Source organism: Rhinoderma darwinii, chromosome 5 (genome assembly GCF_050947455.1).
Source record: "Rhinoderma darwinii isolate aRhiDar2 chromosome 5, aRhiDar2.hap1, whole genome shotgun sequence".
NCBI lineage: Eukaryota > Metazoa > Chordata > Amphibia > Anura > Rhinodermatidae > Rhinoderma > Rhinoderma darwinii.
This window is the reverse complement of record NC_134691.1, coordinates 188270592-188292298: the sequence shown is the minus strand read 5'-3', so window position 1 is coordinate 188292298 and position 21707 is coordinate 188270592. Positions and strand designations below refer to the sequence as shown.

Here is a 21707-nt window from a genome sequence, read left to right as displayed (position 1 = left end):
GAAGCGCTGTTGGAAAGGGTAGCGGAGACAGAGAGGCTGCATATAATAGATAACACACCAGACACATTGAAGCATTGGGTGGAGGCGCAGCGGTTGTTAAAGCAACATCAGTTGGAAAGGGCAGATAACAAAAGGATGTTTTTAAAACGCCAATATTATGAGGAGGGGGAAACCACTGGACGGCTGTTGGCAAGAATGGCGCAGGCGCAGAGGGAGAATAATTATATACACACTATTAAAGGGGAGGGGGGGAAGTTGGAGACTGATACAGGACAGATTTTGAAAGTGTTTCAGCAGTTCTACTCGGATTTGTATGCCTCTAGGGCAGAGCACACACCTCGGCAGCTGGAGGAGTATATAGGGGAGATAGAATTTCCTAGGTTGGGAGGGGAGGAGAGAGGGACATTGGAGGAGCCAATATCTCTGGAGGAACTACAAGCGGCTATAGGGATACTAGCCAGTGAAAAGGCGCCGGGGCCGGCTGTTCGTGAATTTACAAGTTCTGCCGGATAATTGTGGGGGGAGAGCCATAATGTCCTTAGATGCGGCTAAAGCATTCGATTGCGTGGAATGGAATTATTTGTGGTCAGTTCTGGGAAAAATGGGATTTGGTCCTAATTATATAAAATGGGTAAAGTTGTTGTATGTGGCCCCGACAGCAAGGATAAGGGTGAATGGGGTGCTATCGGATCGGTTTGCGCTGGAGCGGGGAACGCGTCAGGGATGTCCATTATCTCCATTGTTGTTGGCGGTGGAACCCTTGGCGTGTGCAGTGAGACAACATGAACATATTCAGGGGTTGAGGTATGGGGGGGTGGAGGAAAGAATTGCACTATACGCAGACGATATGCTGTTATTCATGGCAGATACCGAGCGCACACTACCGTTAGTGATGGCCCTCATTAAAAGGTTTGGGAAATATTCAGGATTACTCATTAATTGGTCAAAATCGGCCCTAATGCTCATGGATCCGGGGGTTATCCAGAATGGGGAAGAGGAGGTGGAGATACCTGTGGTTACGGAGTTTAAGTATTTGGGGGTGAGGGTGACGGCGAAAGTGCAGGATTATATGTCCCTTAATGTAATGCCACTGTTAACAACGATAAAAGCCAAAGTAGAGGCGTGGAATAAGTTACCGCTATCGGCTCTGGGTAGGACAAATTTGATTAAAATGATCCTTATGCCCCAGGTGCTGTATGTCCTACATAACTCACCGGTATGGATCCCCAAATATTGGTTCAGGAGATTGCATAACCTTTTTAGGGACCTAGTATGGAAGAAGGGAGTACCTAGGATTAAACTGGAGAAATTACAGCTGCCAAAGGAGGAGGGGGGCCTGGCTGTGCCCAATGCCTGGGTGTATTATTTAGCTGCCCAATGTCAGCATTTCTGGGGGTGGGAGCAGGAAGAGACATGGGGGTCCAGTGCGCGCATCCTATCATATCTGGGGGGGGGGGGAGAACCCGTTGGCAGGACTGGAAGCGCACAGCTATAAACGGATGGCGAGTACCAGACCTACTCTGCTTCTCATACACAGGGTGTGGTGGCAGTGCAAGCAATTGCTGGGGATAGGAGAGTGCACTAAATATACACCGCTCTGGAGGAATGCTTATTTGGGGGAATTGGGTAAATTGGAAGGGATGCAGGGGTGGGAGCAGCAAGGCATAATACGATTGAGTCAGTTGTACGAGGGAGACATGCTCAAATCTTTTCAACAACTGAGGGAGGAGTTTCAACTGGACTCCCGCATGTTCTATCAGTACCTGCAGATTCGGCACGCTGTGCAGACACAAGCGGTCAGTGTGGACCTGACGATGCATGCAGCGGGGGTGTTGGAGCATATTGCAAAAGCAGTAACATCAAAAGGATTAATTTCATTGGTTTATCGCAGGTTATTGGTGGAACATCTGGGAGATCCTATGGCACCAGTGAAAGCTATATGGGAGAGGGATGTGGGTCCTATTACAACAGACCACTGGGAGGCGGTATTGGCAGCAACATGTACTTTGTCCATTAATGTAGCACAACGGAGATCGCAGTTGTTTCTGATTCATAGGGTGTATAGGACCCCGTGGGTGCTGAAACAAATGGGATTAAGAGAAGATGCCAAGTGCCCTAGGTGCCCGGAAGAAAAAGCAGACATTCTTCATATGTTCTGGACATGCGGGAGGCTGGGGAGTCTGTGGACGGAAATATTGGAACTAGTGGGGAGAGTGTTTGAGGTACAGATCCCATGGGATCCTGTGGTAATGCTGCTAGGGTATGTTGGAGATTTGGTGGGAGATAGGATGTCAGGGCTGGCAATTGCTAAAATACTGTATCAAGTTCGGAAAGGAATAGCAAAGCACTGGCTGGATGCGGAGCCACCATCAAAACAAGAAATCATAGGGGCACTTAACTCACAGGTTCTGATGGAATATAGGATATACTCCAAGAGGGGGTCCAGGGGCAAGTTTGACAAACAATGGGCTAGGTGGATTGATCAATCTGGGTATGCTTCTGTGGAGCTAATGACACTAAGGCAACAAGTGCAGGTATAGGGCCACTGACGGGGGGGTGCATAAGGGGAGAGGATCGGAAAAGTTGTATTGAATAGACCGGCTGGGGGGATACAGGGGGGAGTTGGGGGGAAGGGAATGTTTGGTTTAATGCAAAGAATTGGGTCTGTTGAAATTTACTTGTATACTGTTTGAGAACGTACAATGACCTGTAATAATGTGGAGTTTTTTTTAATAAAATTGAACTGATTAAAAAAAAAAAAAAGTGCCCCAGAGTCTGTGCAGCCCTGCCTATATTACATGCTGCACATGTATGGGCAGGTGAAAGGTTCTCTTTAAGAAAAGGCTGTAGCCTATTAGCTAAAATGTTTGTATAGAGTGAGGACTGCATTTAAAAGTTGAAATTTGTTTGTAGCTGGAGCAAAGTTGTGGGTCTCTACCCGGCTTATGGGGTACTGGTACGTGATTCTCCAGCGATTGTGGGGGGAAATGGTCAGTAGTCCTACTCCCTTTTTAAACAAATTTTAGAAACCTATGGTTAAAAGGATTTTCCGACACGTATTTAAAAAAAAAATGTTCATCTAGTAGCACTACGTTTGGTTCCAAAAATACTTTTTAAATCCCTATTGCACATTTTTCTAATGATCTTCAGACTCCTGGAGCGCTCTCAGCATTTGCTCACATCCAGGAGTTCTGGCCCGTGGTGGTTTCCGGTCCTCCTAGACTAGATCCCCCCCCCCCACACACACAATTCATAGCGCTTGTATCTCCAGAAGTGCTAAGCACGCTTTCTCGGTCAAGTAACTGACCTCCCTGCCCCATCTTTCTACCGCTATTAGTTCCCTATAGAATATCTTCCCTCTACACCTACGTAGAGATCGTTCACTCTGCCCTATAAATACTTCAACTCATCTTACTCTTGTTACAGTGCTGTACAATCACTATTGTATAGCGTACCATGGTAAGAATGTCCCCTTTTTTATTTCATTTACATTTTTTATCCCTTTATTATACCGGCCCACAATAACTTATTTGTTGTTATTGGACAGTTGCTACAGTGCAGTAGATACAACCGGATTTGTGTATAGAGATTCTTCACACAGATGCACTGGAGCGAATGCACAGAGGATGCATGAAGCAAACAGTTGGTTTGAACTGTGCATGCTCTGTGTAGAAATCCAAACCACCCAATGTAACTGATGCCACTCATAACTCTCCATACATTTAGGAAGCTGGAAAGATCTCTGCCACGGAAGGGATGTCACCTTAAGTTTCATTCACATGGGCTCAGCGCAAAGTGACACGCGATGCGATTGGAAAAGCAGGGCATATTAAGCAGCGCAAGTTATTTATGAAGTTATTGGCTTTGGCAGCCTTTTAAAGCTTACTTTATGCATCTGCATGAAAGAATGTCTTGGTGGATGGTGAGAATATGGGGAATTAGAATCCATAACAGGGTTTCTTTGGATCACCGTTAAAGAGGATTTCCACCTAAAATGTATAATTGAATCAGAAGTTAGTTATAGCAAAAGTTTGGTAATTCTATTTTATTTACTTACATCTTCCTCTTTAGTTGTGGTGGCCATTTATGAACATGTTATAACAGGAGGTGCAGCCATATTGATTGTCACCTTTGAAATAGCGAATCATAGCCTGATTAATAGAAAATTGAAACGTGTTCTGATCAGATTGACTTATTTAGCTTCTTAGAAACTGATGGTAAATAATTATTCGTATTCATTATTTACATATTTTCTTGTCATTTCATAATTTTACGAGGTCAAGACAGTCTCAGGTCTTTCAGTAGATAATGAAGCCAAAGCCGTGTTCTTCGAAAAGTTTGTTTTATACCCATGACTAAATTATTCATAATTTGTAACTTTTTTTAAAAATGCATTCAGGAAAAAGTGAGTTCTATAGTTTGTTTAATTGGGCTTAACATGTGAGGGCTAAGGCTCTGTTCACAGCTGCACTTTTTTTCTGTTCTGTCTTAGGAACAGAAACTAAAGCGCCGGATTCCGTAGCAAAACAAAAACAAACAGTGGCTGATGGAACCCGTTAACTTTAATGGGTTCCGTCTGGTTTTCAAAAATTTTACCAGGCATAATACCGCTGCTTGCTGAGCTATTCGGTCAGGCAAATATGAAGCAATCTGTGACGGAGACTCCGACACAGATTTAAACAGAGGGAGAGGACAGTACTTTTAATCATCAGGTTATTTTTTCTCTGAATTTGGCTGATTTCATTTTATAAATGTCTCCATTCATCTAATGTACAGGCTGCAAAGAAGACTGCAAAGAAAAAAAAAAGTGGAATGAAGATTAAATTCTGCTGTGATGTAAGTAATAGGTACATATTAATTAGTAATTGATACAGACTCTCCTTGCCCCCGGAACATCTAGAATTTTTTGTGACCGATTCCATGTAGTATTCTAGGTCTGTCAGCATACATGTGAGCCTACAAGAATGTATGTGCATGAAAACATAAAGCAGGAACAAGGCTGTGTTTTCTAAGCAAGCAATTAATGCATTTGCATAATGCAAAAATGTCAATCGCAATTTATTTTTTATTTTTTACACATTGTAATGGCACAGAGGAAATTTATGAGCAGTGTGCATGTTAAAGTTCCTGAAGAAGTGACTAGACTAATCTATTTCAATGTTCTTTCTCTATAGATCTGTAATGTTACCGTTTTTGATTCTGCTACTTTTGAAATTCACTTGAATGGAAGAAAACATCGGGTGAGTACTCCAGGAGCTTTAATGGCGTCTTTCTGTCACCAGTTATTCAGCTTAAAGAGGCTCTGTCACCAGATTTTGCAGCCCCTATCTGCTATTGCAGCAGATAGGCGCTGCAATGTAGATTACAGTAACGTTTTTATTTTTAAAAAACGAGCATTTTTGGCCAAGTTATGACCATTTTCGTATTTATGCAAATGAGGCTTGCAAAAGTCCAACTGGGCGTGTATTATGTGTGTTACATCTGGGCGTGTTTACTACTTTTACTAGCTGGGCGTTCTGACGAGAAGTATCATCCACTTCTCTTCAGAACGCCCAGCTTCTGGCAGTGCAGATCTGTGACGTCACTCACTTCCTGCCCCAGGTCCTGCATCGTGTCGGCACCAGAGGCTACAGTTGATTCTGCAGCAGCATCAGCGTTTGCAGGTAAGTAGCTACATCGACTTACCTGCAAACGCCGATGCTGCTGCAGAATCAACTGTAGCCTCTGGTGCCGATGTGTCCTCGCTCGTCCGACACAATGCAGGACCTGTGAGTGACATCACAGCGTGATCTCTCGAACACGCTGTGTGTCTGCACTGCCAGAAGCTGGGTGTTAACGAACAGAAGTGGATGATGCTGATTCGTCAGCATCATACACCCCCATTCCTAACGCCCAGCTAGTAAAAGTAAAAACGCCCCGATGTACACACATAATACACGCCCAGTTGTACTTTTACTGTAAACACGCCCAGTTGTACTTTTGCAAGCCTCATTTGCATAAATACAAAAATGGTCATAACTTGGCCAAAAATGCTCGTTTTTTAAAAATAAAAAAGTTACTGTAATCTACATTGCAGCGCCTATCTGCTACAATAGCAGATAGGGGTTGCAAAATCTGGTGACAGCCTCTTTAAGGTGCCCATACACCTTTTTAATGAACGTCGGCCACTTTTGGCGGGACTGGCAGATGTTGGGGGGGCTGTCTTAAGGATCATTTCAACATGCCCGATCCTTCTCATATTAGATAAGCCACTGTCAAAGGGGTCTGGCAGCTGCTTAGTCCCCTCTCCCTATTGAGTACACGTGAACCCGAGCATGCTTGCATGCATGTCTTATGGAAGTTTTGGGAGAAATAGTTGTTGGTTGAACGAGGGTTTGACCACTATCTAAGGTGTATGACCACTTTTAGGTGTTTGATTGCGATTTGAGTGGGTCACACTTGCAGCCATATTGTTTAATCATATTTATCCATGGTCAATATATGTACTTATTTCTGAATAATGAATCATAAACTTTAATAATCATTTTGTATCAAACTCCTGAGTTTTGCAAATACATAGTGCATTTCTCAGGTATTTCAGTATATACCCAATTATATGGCATTACTGGCAAAGTTAAAGGGGTTTTCCCATCTTCCTCTGGAAATGCCTTAAATGTCCAATTGATGCAGGTCTGGAACCCACACCAATCTCTAGAATGAGCTCCTTTGAACCTGGTCTTACCTAGTCCCCCTCCCCTCCGATTTCGGGCCACTGACTGATGAGGTGATCAGGTGTACGCGGTTTCTGTAACTCCCAAATAAGTGAATGGGAATTAGGGAAACTCAGTAGCACCTCAAGCTACGCGGTTTCCAAAACTCGGGAGATGCTACAGACCATCTCATCAGTGACTGCAGAGCATTGCGAGCAAGATAAGGTAGGATTCGGGTCTGTACATATGCCATAAGTGTCCGAGATGGGAAGACCCCTTTAAGAAATGTCCATTCCAGGTTGTGGTCACTGGCATATCTACATAGTAATTTTTTTTCTTTACGTGTATTGCATGACTATTGGTATACCACAACTTGGCTATTGAAATGCATAGTAATTAAATTTACGGCATATATTTCAAAGGCATTTGCGTTGCCAAGTAATGGTATTCTAAAAGCGTTTTTTTCCCAGTTTTATGTAAAATGATTTAATCTGTATATAAAAGTTATACAACTTTCTAAAAGACTGTTTCTATTCGAAAACTGCTCCAAAATGTAAAATCTTTAAATTGTGTGACGGGTCTAACAGGAGTGTTTCCCCTACCTCCCTAGGTTTCGTAAACCACATAAAAGCAACAAATAAAAGTCCCCTCCATTTTATCTGCTCCAGTTGCTTCCTGTACCTTTGGGACATGTGGAAGTTCCTGCCAGTAAAGAGCAGCGGCAACACTTTGTGTCTTGAACAGCCTTCTATCCGACTGCTGCTGAAGGGAGGGCTGGTTCAGAGAACTGCTGCAGTGGCGAAACCCTTACTATTCTGGACATAAGTCCTTCAGGTTAAGGCAGCCCAGGGCTCCTCTTCCAGCTTATCCCTCTGGGCAAGGGCATCTCTCCTCCTCTTATGGCGAATTGCACCATCGCCGGTGTTTGGATGAGTAGCTGTTAATCGGGGGCCTGACGCTTTTTCCCCATTTTGGTGTTTAACTGCTCTGATGCTACTGAGGAGGCAGCTGTGTCTTGGTTCTTGTATCTGTGGTCTAGTCTGCGGATTTTGCCCACAACCCGGTATGTCCTCCTCCCCCCCCCCCGAACCCCACTGTCTATGAGCCTTTGGTGCCTGGTGGTGGGAGCTGTTCCCTTGATAGCGTGAGAGCCATGATTTAAAGAGGAAGTGAATTCAGCTACAGATCAAAATAATGCTTCCCCTTTCACCAAGACCCTCCTTGTCATCCTCCAGGCTGCCTGTTTTAGACCCATCGGATTTTGTAGATTGATCGTGACAAGGATGAGGTGATTTCGGAAGTTGTCAGGCTCTTCTTATATCTCTGGCCACCCTCTGCCACCAGGAGGCGACACTATGCAATAATGTTAGCTTCTTGCTTTTCAGGAGGCATCGGAATCTGGACAATTACCCCGTACAATGCTGGAGGCATTTGTTGTAATTCTCCCTAAACCTGGTCAAGATCCCCTTCTACCTGATTCTTATCGGCCCATATCCCTCCTTACCACCGATTTATTAAAGTCTTGGCTAAAGTCCCAGCTCCTTGATTATCTATGGTAAGCTCCACTATTATTCATTCAGACCAGTCAGGCTTTATGCCAGCCAGATCTACGGCTATAAATACACGCAGACGCTACCTAAACATGCTGATTCCTATAGACCGTTTCGGTCATACTATCTGCTCTCTTGATGCCACTAGGGCTTTTGATAGTGTTGAGATCTCCCTTTGAGAAGTTCTGAAGATGTTTGGTTCGGGGGACCAATATATCTCATGGGTAAAACTGCTGTATGATAGACCAATTGCCAGAGTTAGTTAACGGCTGATGGAATCCATTGCGTTGAGTAAGGGCACACGACCGGGCTGCCCCTGGTTTTCCTTTCTCTTTGGACTGGTCATCGAACCTCTGGCAGTGGCTCTTCGGGCCCATGAAGGCGTTACTGGTTTCTGACAAAATGGAGAAGAGAAAGTGGTGCTATATGCAGATGATCTTTTATGTTTGGCCAATGCTATGGAATCCTCGAGGGGTGGCTATGGAGGTCATTGCCACTTTCGGGGTGCTACTCTGGCTTGGTTATTCATTGGTCCAAATCTACTTTATTGCCTTTATATATTCTTCACAATGAAGTTTCCTATGCCGAATCTGGACTAGATACTTAGGCTGGGTTACCTCTGTCTGTGGAGGAACGAGCAAATCTTAGGACAATAGCGGCATCCATGTAATTATTATTTTTATTTGTTTTTTAAATTTCAATCTTTATTTAGAATTTCATAAAGACATATAAAACACGTTAAACAGAGACGCCAACATGGACGAGCCAATATTAACCCCTTAATGACCGCCGATAAGTTTTTTCACGGCGGTCCTTAATGGGCTTTATTCTACGGCGCCGCCATTCTACAGCGCTGCTGTAGAATAAAGTAAACAGAGCAGGGAGCCGTCAAATCTCCCTGCTCTCAGCTGCTAGAGGCAGCTGAGGGCTGGGAGCGTCCCTGCTCTGCCGGGTGAGATCGATATTAGTATTGATCTCACCCGTTTAACCCTTCAGATGCGGTGCACAATAGCGTGCACCGCATCTGAATGGTTTTGGAGAGCGGCAGGGAGCTCCCTCTCTCTCCCACCGACACCCGGCGATAAAATCGCCGAGTGTCTGTGTCTTCTATGGCAGCCGGGGGGTCTAATAAAGGCCCCCAGGTCTGCCTGGAGCGAATGCCTGCTAGATCATGCCGCAGGCATGACCTAGCAGATGCCTGTCCGTTTTAAACGGACAGGCAGTAATACACTGCAATACAAAAGTATTGCAGTGTATTATAATAGCGATCGGAGGATAGTGAAGTCCCCTAGTGGGACTAGTATAAAAGTAAAAAAAGTTTAATAAAGTTAATTTTAAAAAAAAAGTGAAAAAAAAAAAATGAAAAACCCAAAATGCTTTACTATTAAAAAAAACTACAATAAAGCAAAAAAGTTGCACATATTTGATATCGCCGCGTCCGTAACGACCCCGACTATAAAGCGGTTACATTATTTAAACCGCACTGTGAACGCCGTAAAAAATAAAATAAAAAACAATGGAAAAATTGCTGTTTTCTGTTAATCCTGACTTAAAAAAGTGATCAAAAAGTCGCATCTACTCTCAAATGGTACCAATAAAAACTGCAAGTCGTCCCGCAAAAAACAAGACCTTATACAGCTATGCCGACGCAAAAATAAAAAAGTTACAGCTCTTCGAATGTGACAATGGAAAAATGTAAAAAAATGGCTTGGACATTAGGGCCCAGAATGCAAGCAGGGGGAAGGGGTTAAACAGTATATTATGCATTACACTGTTGGTAAGACAACTATAACATAGCAACAAACCGTATTCCAGCTAGTACAAAATCAATTGCAAATATTAGAGACCATTGAAAGATGAGTTAATAAAGGGTATATTCCTCACCCCGCAAGTTAGAAGCCGTGTTTATACATGACGACTACAATAAACATTTAAGAGACCATCCATATAATTTTTATATCTGCTTCATAATGGCCCAGTGTGGATGCACCTGAGATTCTTTCACTAAGTCCATGTGTTTTTACCGACCTAATATGGTGTGGTGGCTAGGCACACGTTAATTTGAAAACTCAAGACTACGGGGGCTTGGCTGTCCCTAATCCATGGGGCTAACTTAAGCACAAAAGCGGGAGGGAAGGGACGACCGATCTAGACCTACAGAGATCTTTATTAAAAGAGCTTTTTGAAGGAGAGAGTTCATATGGGGTTCTGGATGCGGGTAAATTCAGTCTGCCAGCGAGCCGTTTACCCACTGTGAACCTTATCCATAAGGTATGGTGGAAGGTTAGGGACATACAATCTATACAAGGGACTACTCAATATACAACCATATGGAATACGCCATGGCGGCTTAATTTTATATCCGCTTGAAGGTCTGGGTACTTGGAAACGTGCTGGTCTCACGGGTGGCGCAGCTTGTAAGTGATTGGATATTATGCTCCTTTGAACAGCTCCAGGGCTCCCATGTAATTTCCTGTTGAGATTTTTATAAATTAGCTTCAGTTACGACATGCATTTCATGCAGATTATACTGGGGACAGGGGATGTGCTATCACTGATAACGAGATTATCTGTCTGATAGAGACTACAGGGACTTCAGCTGGAATTCTCTCCAGTCTTTATAAAGCGCTTATGATTCCGGTGATGTCTAGATACTCTGTGGAGCAGAGGTCCTAGGTCTGCTTCTCTCTTCTCTCTACACAGCGCCTATTGGACAAATAATCAGCAGATTTGACTTCCAGTTCCATCTCTACGCTGATGACACCCGATTTTATATACCTCACCACTGCTTTAATACAAAACACGAGTGATTGTCCCTCCGCTGTCTCTAACATCATGTCCTCTCTCTCGATCTGAATCTTTCTTAAACTGAGCTCCCTGTGTTCCCACCATCTACTAACCTACCTAAACCTGATGTCTTGGGGTTATTTTTGACTTCGATCTTTCCATTACTCCTCACAATCAATCACTTACATGCTCCTGTCACTTTCACCTCAAAAACCTCTCCAGAATCCGCCCTCTTCTTACTGTGGAAACAGCCAAAATTCTCATTGTCGCTCTGATTCATTCTCGTCTCGACTATTGTAACTCCTTACTAATCGATCTTCCACTCACTAAACTCTCCTTTTCAATCTCTCCTCAATGCAGCAGCCAGGCTCATCTTTCTGACCAACCGCTACACCAATGCTTCTAACCTGTGCCATTCACTGAATTTAATTCTGAAGGGTATGGGCAACCAGTGCAAACGTATTACCCACCAGTAAAGCTCTCCATAGTGCTACATCACCTTGCATCTACTCCCCCATCTGTCTACCACCCTACTCGCGCTTTACATTCTGCCAACGACCTTAGATTAACATCCACCGTAATCTGAACCTGCCACTCCCGTCTCCAAGATTTTTCTTGTGATGCACCAGTCCTCTGGAATGCACTACCCCAAACAATCCAATTACTTCCCAACATCCATTGTTTTAAACGTGCCCTGAAAACACATCTGTTTAGACATGCCTCTAATATTCCCTAATCGTACTCTCGCCCCCCCCCTTACATTAGACATAAGAACTTGACCCCCTCATTCAGCAGTATCCCCCACACTCCTTGAACCCTAGTACACTTCATGTCTGTCATACACAGACACTGGCTGGTGACTGGCTCATGCAGCTTTGTGTGTACTTCCCAATGCGTATAAAAGATAGCCGGACCATTGTACTCAACAAGCATCTTTTACATTTTGGGTCTCATTTCCCCATAGATTGTAAGCTCTTGCGAGCAGGGTTCTCACTCCTCCTTGTTTGAATTGTAAATTAGTTTTGTCAATATGTAATGTCTGATATAGTCTGTACAATGTACCCCCTGAATTGTAAAGTTCTGCGGAATATGTTGGTGCTATATAAATAGCGACTTGTTATTTAAGAACGGTGGGAGGCAGAAATAGGACCCTAGGAAGATATGCAGTGGGGGGCAAATCTTTGAGAGTGGCACAATTTGTCTGTGAGTGAGGCTTTCAGATTCTCATTTATATCTGTTACATAAAGTATATAAGATGCCAAAATTTCTCTGATATTGGGGTTAAACCCTTCCCGACATTTGTCGTAACTATACGACATGGAAAGCCAGTTCTTCCCGCAAAATGTCGTATACTTACGACAAATGCTTGGCACCGGCTCAGAAGCTAAGTCGGTGTATCTTACAGCTGACATCCTGCTGTAACGGCGGGGACCGAAATTAGCTTCGATCCCTGCCATTAACCCCTTAAACACAGCCGTCAAAACAGATAGCTACATTTAAGGTGTTTGCAGCTCATCGACACCCCAGCAATGAAATCGCCGGGGTGTCGGCGGCTGCAATGGCAACCGGAGGCCTAATAGTGGCCTCCTGGTGTGCCTAGCACGGAAAACTTTCAGCCCCTGCCTTGAAGGTGGGGCCTGAAAGGCTTCTGTAGCCGCCGGCAAGATGGCGCCGGCTCAGGAGATGAGCCGACGTCATCAGCAGTGGATATCAGCTGTATGTTACAGCTAACATCCACTTGTAACGGCAGGAACCGGAGCTAGCTCTGATCCCTGCCATTAACCCCTCAGATGCAGCGATTGGATCCGATCGCTGCATCTTTGTGGTTGCTAGCAGATCGGCAGCTGTGCCCTGCAATCGCACGACTGCTATTATGACACCAGGAGACCTAACAATGGCGTCCTGTTTGCCATTACAGAAGCCGATTAGGCCCCGCTCGGAGGTAGTGCAATGTATTAGAAAAAAAATCTGACAGTTGGACCTTCAAGTCCCCTAGTGGGACTAAAGTAAAGTGAAAAATGTTGTCAAAAATTTTTAAGTAATAAAATAAAACACAATCCCCCTTATCAAGTCCTTTTTATTATTGAAAAAAAACTAAATAAACCATACATATTTGGTATCGCCGTGACTGTAACGGCCTAAACTATAAAAACATTATTTATTCCACGTGGTGAACGGCGTAAAAAAAACCATTAAAAATTTTGCCCTACAAAAATGTAAATAAAAAGTTATCAAAAAGTCGCATGTATCCAAAAATGGTGCCTATAAAAACTATAGCTTGTCTCGCAAAAAACAAGCCCTCATACAGCTCCGTCGACTAAAAAATTAAGTTATGATTCTCACAACATGGTGACATAAAAAATACATTTGTTTTACAAAAGTAATTTTATTGTGCAAAAAGTTGTAAAACATAATGTTCTATATATTAGGTATCGACGGAATCAGACTGACCCGCAGAATAAAGTTAACATGTAATTTATAATGCATGGTGAACGCTGTATAAAAAAAACCCTAAAAAACTATGGCAGAATTGCAGTTTTTGGTCACCTTGCCTCTCAAAAAACAGGATAAAAAGTCACATGTACCCCAAAATGGTACCAATAATAACTACAGCCCTACTACCACTACGTCTATGAAAAAATAAAGTTAGTTAAGGCTTCCATAAGTCAGGAAATAAAAAATGTGCAGATTAGAGGGGAACATTTTGTCTGTTTCAAGAGGTGATTTATCGGGGCCCTAAAATTAGGGAACCAGGAAGGGGGGCCCAAACATATCTGCTAGAAGCGAGGGTACCCGTATTATACCAGGACAACACTTCCTAGCAAATTTCCCCAAACTGCAAAGGTGCGGAGTGTGGACCAAAAGGGAGATAAGTAAAGACACCGTTTCAGTCCGACACCGGCCTGTGCAGAAATGATTGCTTCACAGCGTAACACAGATCTATGGATTATTTTATTGTTTACCCCATTATTATACCCCCTGACAATGCCCCTGATGTACTCTGACCAGCTTACATATGCCCCACATTATAAACTGAAACCCCAGTAAAACTCCAAACAAAACCACCACCAAGAAAAATCCAGCCTCCAAAAGCCAAATGTGCTCCCACCCATCTGAGCCCTACAGCGTGCCCAAACAGCAGTTTACTTCCAGATATATGGCAACGCCATAACCTGGAGAACCCTTTTAACAATTTTTGGCATGTGTCTCCCTAGTAGCATAAGCTGGGCACGACATGCCACTGAATTGGTAATTCTGGGGAAAAATTATAATTTTTACTTTGCACCATACGCAGCGCATTTATTTATGGAAAAGACCTGTGGGGTGAAAATGCTCACTACACCCCTTAATAAATGCCTTGAGGGGTGTAGTTTCTAAAATGGGGTCACTTCTGGGGGGGTTTCTTTTATTATTTCCCATCTGAGCCTCTGCAATTGTGAACTAATTCTGTGTAAATCGCCAAATTAGTCTTCAATTTCGCATGGTATTCTCTCACTCCTGAGCCCTACCAAATGTCCAGGCAAAAGATTAGTGCCCCATGTAGGGTGATCCTAAAACCGGGAAACACAGCATAATTAAAGAGCTGTCTTGTTATGGTGGCACAAACTGGGCACTACATATTGGCATATCTATTGAAAAATCCAATTTATACTCTTGCAGAAATTAGTGTGCACTCGATATTGCAAACACCTGCGGGGTTAACATGCTCACTACACCCCTAGGTGAATACCTTGAGGGGTGTAGTTTCCAAAATGGGGGCACTTTTGGGGGGGGTTTACACTGTTTTGGTCCCACAGGTGTTTTGCAAATGCTACATAGCAGCCAGAAACCAATCCAGCCAAATCTGTAGTCCGAAAGCCAAAGGGCACTCCTTCCCTTCTGAGCCCTGCAGTGTGCCCAAAAAGTAGTTTCTAACCACATATAGGGTATTGCCATACTCGGGAGAAATTGCTTAACAAATGTTGTGGTTCTTTTTCTGCTTTATTTTTTGAGAAAATGAAAATTTTTGAGCTAAAGCTATATCTTATTGTAGAAAAAGGATTGTTTTTATTTTCACTACCCAATTCTAATAAATTCTATGAAACACCTGTGGTGGTCAAAATGATCACTACACCCGTAGATGAATTCTTCAAGGGGTGTAGTTTCCAAAAAGGGGTCACTTTTTGGGCGTTTTCATTATTTTGTCCCCTCAGGGGCTTTGCAATTGTGACATGGCCTCCACAAACCATTCCTGCTAAATTTGAGCTCCAAAAGCCAAATGGCGCTTTTTCCCTTCTCAGCCCTGCCGTGTCCAAACAGCCGTTTATTACCACATATGGGGTACTATTTTATTTGGGAGAAATTGCTTTACAAATTTTGCTGTCCTTTTTCTCCTTTTGTCCTTGTGGAAATGAGAAAAAAAATTAGCTACACCTACCTTTTCTTTGAAAATGAAAATCTACATTCTTTCACAGCCTACTTCCAATAATTTCTGCAGAAAACCTGTGGCGTCAAAATGCTCACTATATCTCTAGATAATTTCCTCAAGGGGTACAGTTTCCAAAATGGGGCCACTTGTGGGGGGTTTCCACTGTTTTGGTCCCTCAGGGGTTTTGCAAATGTGACATGTCCTCCGAAAACCATTCCTGCTAAATTTGAGCTCCAAAAGCCAAATGGCGCTCTTTACCTTCTCAGCCCTACCGTGTGTCCAAACAGCCATTTATTACCACATGTGGGGTATTGTTTTACTCGGGAGAAATTGCTCTACAAATGTGGTGCTTTTTTTTTCTCTTTTAGTCCTTTTGGAAATTAAAAAAAATTAGCTAAACCTACATTTTATTTGAAAGAATGTAGATTTTCATGGCCTACTTCCAAAAATTTCTGCAAAAAAACTGTTCGGTCAAAATGCTTACTATACCCCTAAATAAATTCCTTGAGGGGTGTAGTTTCCCAAATGGGGTCACTTTTGGTGGGTTTTTGGTACCACAAGAGCTCTTCAAACCTGGCATGGTGCCTACCGTGTTTCCCCGAAAGTAAGACCGTGTCTTGCTTTCTTTTTATCCCCAAAAGCCCCACTATGTCTTACTTTCGGGGTATGTCTTATATTGGAAAAAAATTGTCTTTTTTTTTTTTTTTTTTTTTTTTTTTTTTTTAGTCCCACCAGGGGACTTCACTATGCGATGTGCCGATCGCATATATAATGCTTTGGTATACTTAGTATACCGAAGCATTATTGCCTGTCAGTGTAAAACTGACAGGCAACCTATTAGGTCATGCCTCCGGCATCGCCTAACAGGCAGATGCTGAAGGCAGACCTGGGGGTCTTTGTTAGACCCCCGGCTGTCATGGAAACCCGACGGCGACCCGCGATTTGTTTGCGGGGGCGCCGATCGGGTGACAGAGGGAGCTCCCCCCTCTGTCAAACACATTAAATGCCGCTGTCACTATTGACAGCGGCATTTAATGGGTTAAACTGCCGGAATCGGCGCGCGCTTCGATTCCGGCAGTTGCAGCAGGAGCCAGGCTGTGTATAACAGCCGTGCTCCTGCCGCTGATCGCGTGGGTACAGTCTCAGTACCCGCGCCATCACAGGACGGATATATCTGTCCTCTTGCGCGAACTAGCAGCTGCTGAGGACGGATATATCCGTCCTTCGGCGTTAAGGCGGCATTGACAAGTGCAGGGGACGGCGCGGTGACGTATGGAGAGGGGGGCGGCGCGGAAGTGGGCAGGAGGCGGCAATACCCCCGTGTTTCCCCGAAAGTAAGACATATGTCTTACTTTCGGGGTACGGCTTATATTAGCCGACCCCCCTGAAACCCCCGATACGTCTTACAATCGGGGGTGTCTTACTATCGGGGAAACACGGTAAAATAGTCTAATAGAAAGGAGTGTCCAAAATCCTCTAGGTGTTTCCTTACTTCTGAGGCCTGTGTTTCAGTCCATAAGCACACTAGAGCCACATGTGGGATATTTCCTAAAACTGCAGAACCTGGGCAATAAATATTGAGTTGCGTTTCCCTGGTAAAACTTTGTGTTACAAAAAAAAAATGGATTAAAAATGAATTTCTGCAACAACAAAAAATGAAATTTGTTAATTTCACCTCTAGTTTGGTTTAATTCCTGTGAAACGTCTAAAGGGTTAAACTTTCTAAATGCTGTTTTGAATACTTTGAGGGGTGAAGTTTTTAAAATGGGGTGACTTTTTGGAAGTTTCTAATCTATAAGGCCCTAAAAGCCACTTCACAACTGAACTGGCCCCTGTATTAATAGCCTTTTGAAATTTTCTTGAAAATGTGAGAAATTGCTGCTAAAGTTCTAAGCCTCGTAACGTCATGAGAAAAATAAAAGGATGTTCAAAAAACGATGCCAATCTAAAGTAGACGTGGGGGATGTTAATTAGCGACTATTTTGTGTTATAACTGCCTGTCTTACAAGCAGATACATTTATATTTAGAAAAAATTGGTGTTTTTCACATTTACATACTGAATGTATCGAGCAAACTTTGCCAGTAACATAAAGTCCAATGTGTCACGAGAAAACAATCTCAAAATCGCTTGGATAGGTGAAAGCGTTCCGAAGTTATTACCTCACAAAGTGAAAGATGTCAGATTTGAAAAATGAGGCTCTGTCAGGAAGGTCAAAAGTGGCTAAAGAGGGAAGGGGTTAAACCGGACTTGCTATCCCCCCTCGGTGTAAACATGCCTCTGTTGGTATGCTTCACGTGTTTTGGTCCTGTCATGATTTGGAGAGTTTCTGGAGAGAGGTAGTAACCATCATCATTGAAGTTTTCCAGGTGAATGTTGAACTGAGTCCACTTGTTTGTGTACTGAGATATGTGGCGGGCCTCGGAGCCTGGTAAACTAGCGGTAGCCAAAATGCTATACATGGCTAAATATATTGAGATGCTATACATCTCTAAAATACACTTTATTATGTACATTTATGGCAAATGGAGTACATTTTGTTAGACTATGCTTTTGGAATATGTAATGGATCATGGCTCTTCAGGGTTCCTATATTCTATAATGGGATTATGTTTTTGGGGGAGGGGGTTGGATTGTTTTTTGTATTGAAAATATATATATATATTTCAATAAAAATTTAAGGAATTAAAAAAAACAATGCCTGCATCTCCTTTAACAAGATCGATGCACAGTCCTTTTTTACGAGACCCTAGATGTTCCTTAACCTCTTCCCGCCGCAGCCATTTTTCGGATTTTCAATTTTTTATTTTTTTTATTTTTTCCACTCCAACTTCCAAAAGACGTAACTTAGTTTTTTTATTTTTCCATCAATATTGCCGTATGAGGGCTTAATTTTTGCGGGACGAGTTGTCTATTTACTGTAACATAGAACGTAGTGGGAAACGGGAAAAAATATATTTGTGGGGTGGAATAGGAAAAAACGAATCCTCAATTTTTGGGGGGTTTTTGTTTTTACAGCGTCTAGCACGCGGTAAAAACAGCATGTTAATGTTATTCTGCGGGACAATGCAATTACAACGATAACATATTTATATAGTGTTTTTTTTTTGTGTTACTACTTTTACAAGGAAAATACTTTATTGGTAACCCCTTCCCTCTTTGGCCACTTTTGACCTTCCTGACAGCCTCATTTTTCATATCTGACATGTTTCACTTTGTGGTAATAACTCTGGAATGCTTTTACCTATCCAAGCGATTCTGAGATTGTTTTCTCGTGACACATTGGACTTTATGTTACTGGCAAAATTTGCCCGATACATTCAGTATTTAATTGTGAAAAACACCAAAATTTAGCTAAAAATTGCAAAAATTTGCATTTTTCTCAATTTAAATGTATCTGCTTGTAAGACCAGCAGTTATACCACACACAACTGTTGCTAATTAACATCACCCATATGTCTAGTTTAGCATCGTTTTTTGAACATCATTTTATTTTTCTAGGACGTTACAAGGCTTAGAACTTTAGCAGCAATTTCTCACATTTTCAAGAAAATGTCAAAATGCTATTTTTACAGGGGCCAGTTCAGTTGTGAAGTGGCTTTGAGGTCCTTAGATATTAGAAACCCCCAATAAGTCACCCCATTTTATAAACTGCACCCCTCAAAGTATTCAAAACAGCATTTAGATAGTTTCTTAACCCTTTAGACATTGCGCAAGAATTAAGGCAAAGTAAGGGTGAAATTTACTAAGTTCATTATTTTTTTTCCAGAAGTTCATTTTTAATCCATTTTTTTTTGTACCACAGAAGGTTTTACCAGAGAAATGCAACTCAATATTTATTGCCCAGGTTCTGCAGTTTCAGGAAATATCCCACATGTGGCCCTAGTGTGCGACCGGACTGAAGCACCGGCCTCCGAAGCAAAAGTAGCACCTAGAGGATTTTGGGCCTCCTTTTTATTAGAATATATTTTAGGCACCATGTCAGCTTTGAAGAGGTCTTGTGGAACTAAAACAGTGGAAACCCCCCAAAAGTGACCCCATTTGGGTAACTACAGCCCTCGAGGAATTTATTTAGGGGTGTAGCAAGCATTTTGACCCGCCAGTTTTTTTTTTTTAAATTTTTTGAACTAGGCCATGAAAATGAAAATCTACATTTTTTTTTTTTTTCAAATAAAATGTAGGTTTAGCAAAAAATTTTTCATTTCCAAAAGAACTAAAGTAGAAAAAGCACCACAACATTTGTAGAGCAATTTCTCCCGAGTAAAACATTACCCCACATGTGGTAATAAACGGCTGTTTGGACACACGGCAGGGCTTAGAAGGGAAAGAGCGCCATTTGGCTCTTGGAGCTCAAATTTAGCAGGAATGGTTTGCGGAGGCCATGTCGCATTTGCAAAGCCCCTGAGGGGACAAAACAGTAGAAACCCCCAACAAGTGACCCAATTTTGGAAACTACACCCCATGAGGAAACTATCTAGGGGCACAGTGAGCAGTTTGACCCCATAGGTGTTTTACAGAACTTATTGGAAGTAGGCCGTAAAAATGAAAATCTACATTTTTTTTCAAAGAAAATGTACGTTTAGGTATTTTTTTTTCATTTCCACAAGGACTGAAGGAGAAAAAGCACTGCAACATTTGTAAAGTAATTTCTCCCGAGTACGGTAACACCCCATATGTGGTTATAATCAGCTGTTTACATATATGGGAGCATTCAGAAGAAAAGGAGCGGTATTTATCTTTTGGAGCGTAGATTTTGCTGGAATGGTTTGCAGACATGCAAAACCACTGACGTACCAAACAAAAGTGACCCCGTTTTTAGAAACTACACCCCTAAAGGCAAGGGGTGTAGTGAGAATTTAGACTCCACAGGTGTTTTTCAGAAATGAGTACATAGTGGATGGTGCAAAGTGAAAATTGCAATTTTTCCACTGATCTGCCTATTCATCACACAATATGTTGTGCCCCTAGAGAATCTTACCCCATAAATTGTTAAGCGGGTTCTCCCGGGTATGGTAATGCCTTACTTGTGGCCATAAATTGCTGTTTGGGCACACTGTAGGGCTAAGAAGGAAAAGACTGCCATTTTGAGCATGGATTTTGCTTGGTAGTAGTTCTGTTTGGGGTTTTGGTGGTATTTCAGTTTATAATGTGGTGGCATATGTAATCTGCGGAGTACATCAGGGCATAATAAGAGGGTATAATAATGGGGTAAATAATACAATTATCCATAGATGTGTGTTACGATGTGAAGCAATCCGTTATGCACAGGCCAGTGTCACACTGATAAGCGGTTTTCTTTCTTATCCCCCTTTTGTAACGCTCTGCACCTTTTTGGGGACTTTTTCTCCTTCGTAGTTTGGGAAATATTGCTGGGAAAGTTTTGCGCTGGTATAATACGGGCACCCTCGCTTCCAGCAGATGTGCTATGTCCCTTCCCTTCCTAAATACTAGGGCCCTGAAACTGAAGGAATGTTCCCCTCCGGCCTGTGCATTGAGATGTTTATTTCATCACCACATTTTTATTTATTTTTCAGTTGATTGAGCGGTGTGCTGGCTTGTTTTTTGCGAGACGGGCTGTAGATTTTATTGGTACCATTTTAGAACACATACGACTTTTTGATCACTTTTTATTTGCTTGTTTTTGGTAAAGGAAATGACCAAAAACAAGCAATTTTGGAATAGTTTTTTATTGTTTTTTTTTTTTTTCGGCATCCACAGTGCGCCCTAAATTACACGTTGGCTTTATTCTGCGGGTCGATCCGATTACGGCGATACTAAATTTATGTAGTTTTTTTTATGTATTGCAGCTTTTGCACAAAATCACTTTTTTTATAAAATCAATTGTTTTCTGTGTCGCCATATTCTAAGACCCAGAACTTTCTTATTTTTGCATGCACAAAGCGGTGTCGGATTATTTTTGCGGACAGATTGCCGTTTTTATTAGTACTATTTTGGAGTAAATGTGACTTTTTGATCACTTTTTATAGCATTTTTTGGAAGGAGATTTGACCTAAAAACAAAGATTGTTTTTCATGTTTTGTTTTGTTTTTTTGCGCGTTCACCGTGCGGGATAAATTACATAATAGTTTTGTAGTTTGGGTCGTTACGGACGCGGCGATACCAATTATGTATAGTTTTTTTTTTTTTTGTCTTTTTACGTTTTTTCCCATAATAAAAGACTATGGGGAAAAAAGTCAGTTTACCTTTTTTTTTTTATTTGAAATGTGTTTTTATTGTTTTACCACATTTTTATTAACTTTTTTTTTACTTTTTT

At 42.2% G+C, this 21707-nt stretch overlaps 1 protein-coding gene across 2 annotated transcripts in view; it reads left to right on the top strand.

The window, feature by feature from the left end:
* Nucleotides 1-21707, top strand: part of LOC142651752 (uncharacterized) — a 296323-nt gene that overhangs the window by 31187 nt on the left and 243429 nt on the right. The window contains exons 2-3 of one of the 2 annotated variants that reach the window (XM_075826805.1): nt 4777-4836; nt 5175-5240. In XM_075826805.1, the coding sequence (XP_075682920.1) occupies nt 4777-4836; nt 5175-5240 (126 nt within the window). The remainder of the gene's footprint in view (nt 1-4776; nt 4837-5174; nt 5241-21707) is intronic. The other variant, XM_075826806.1, reaches the window with a different exon arrangement.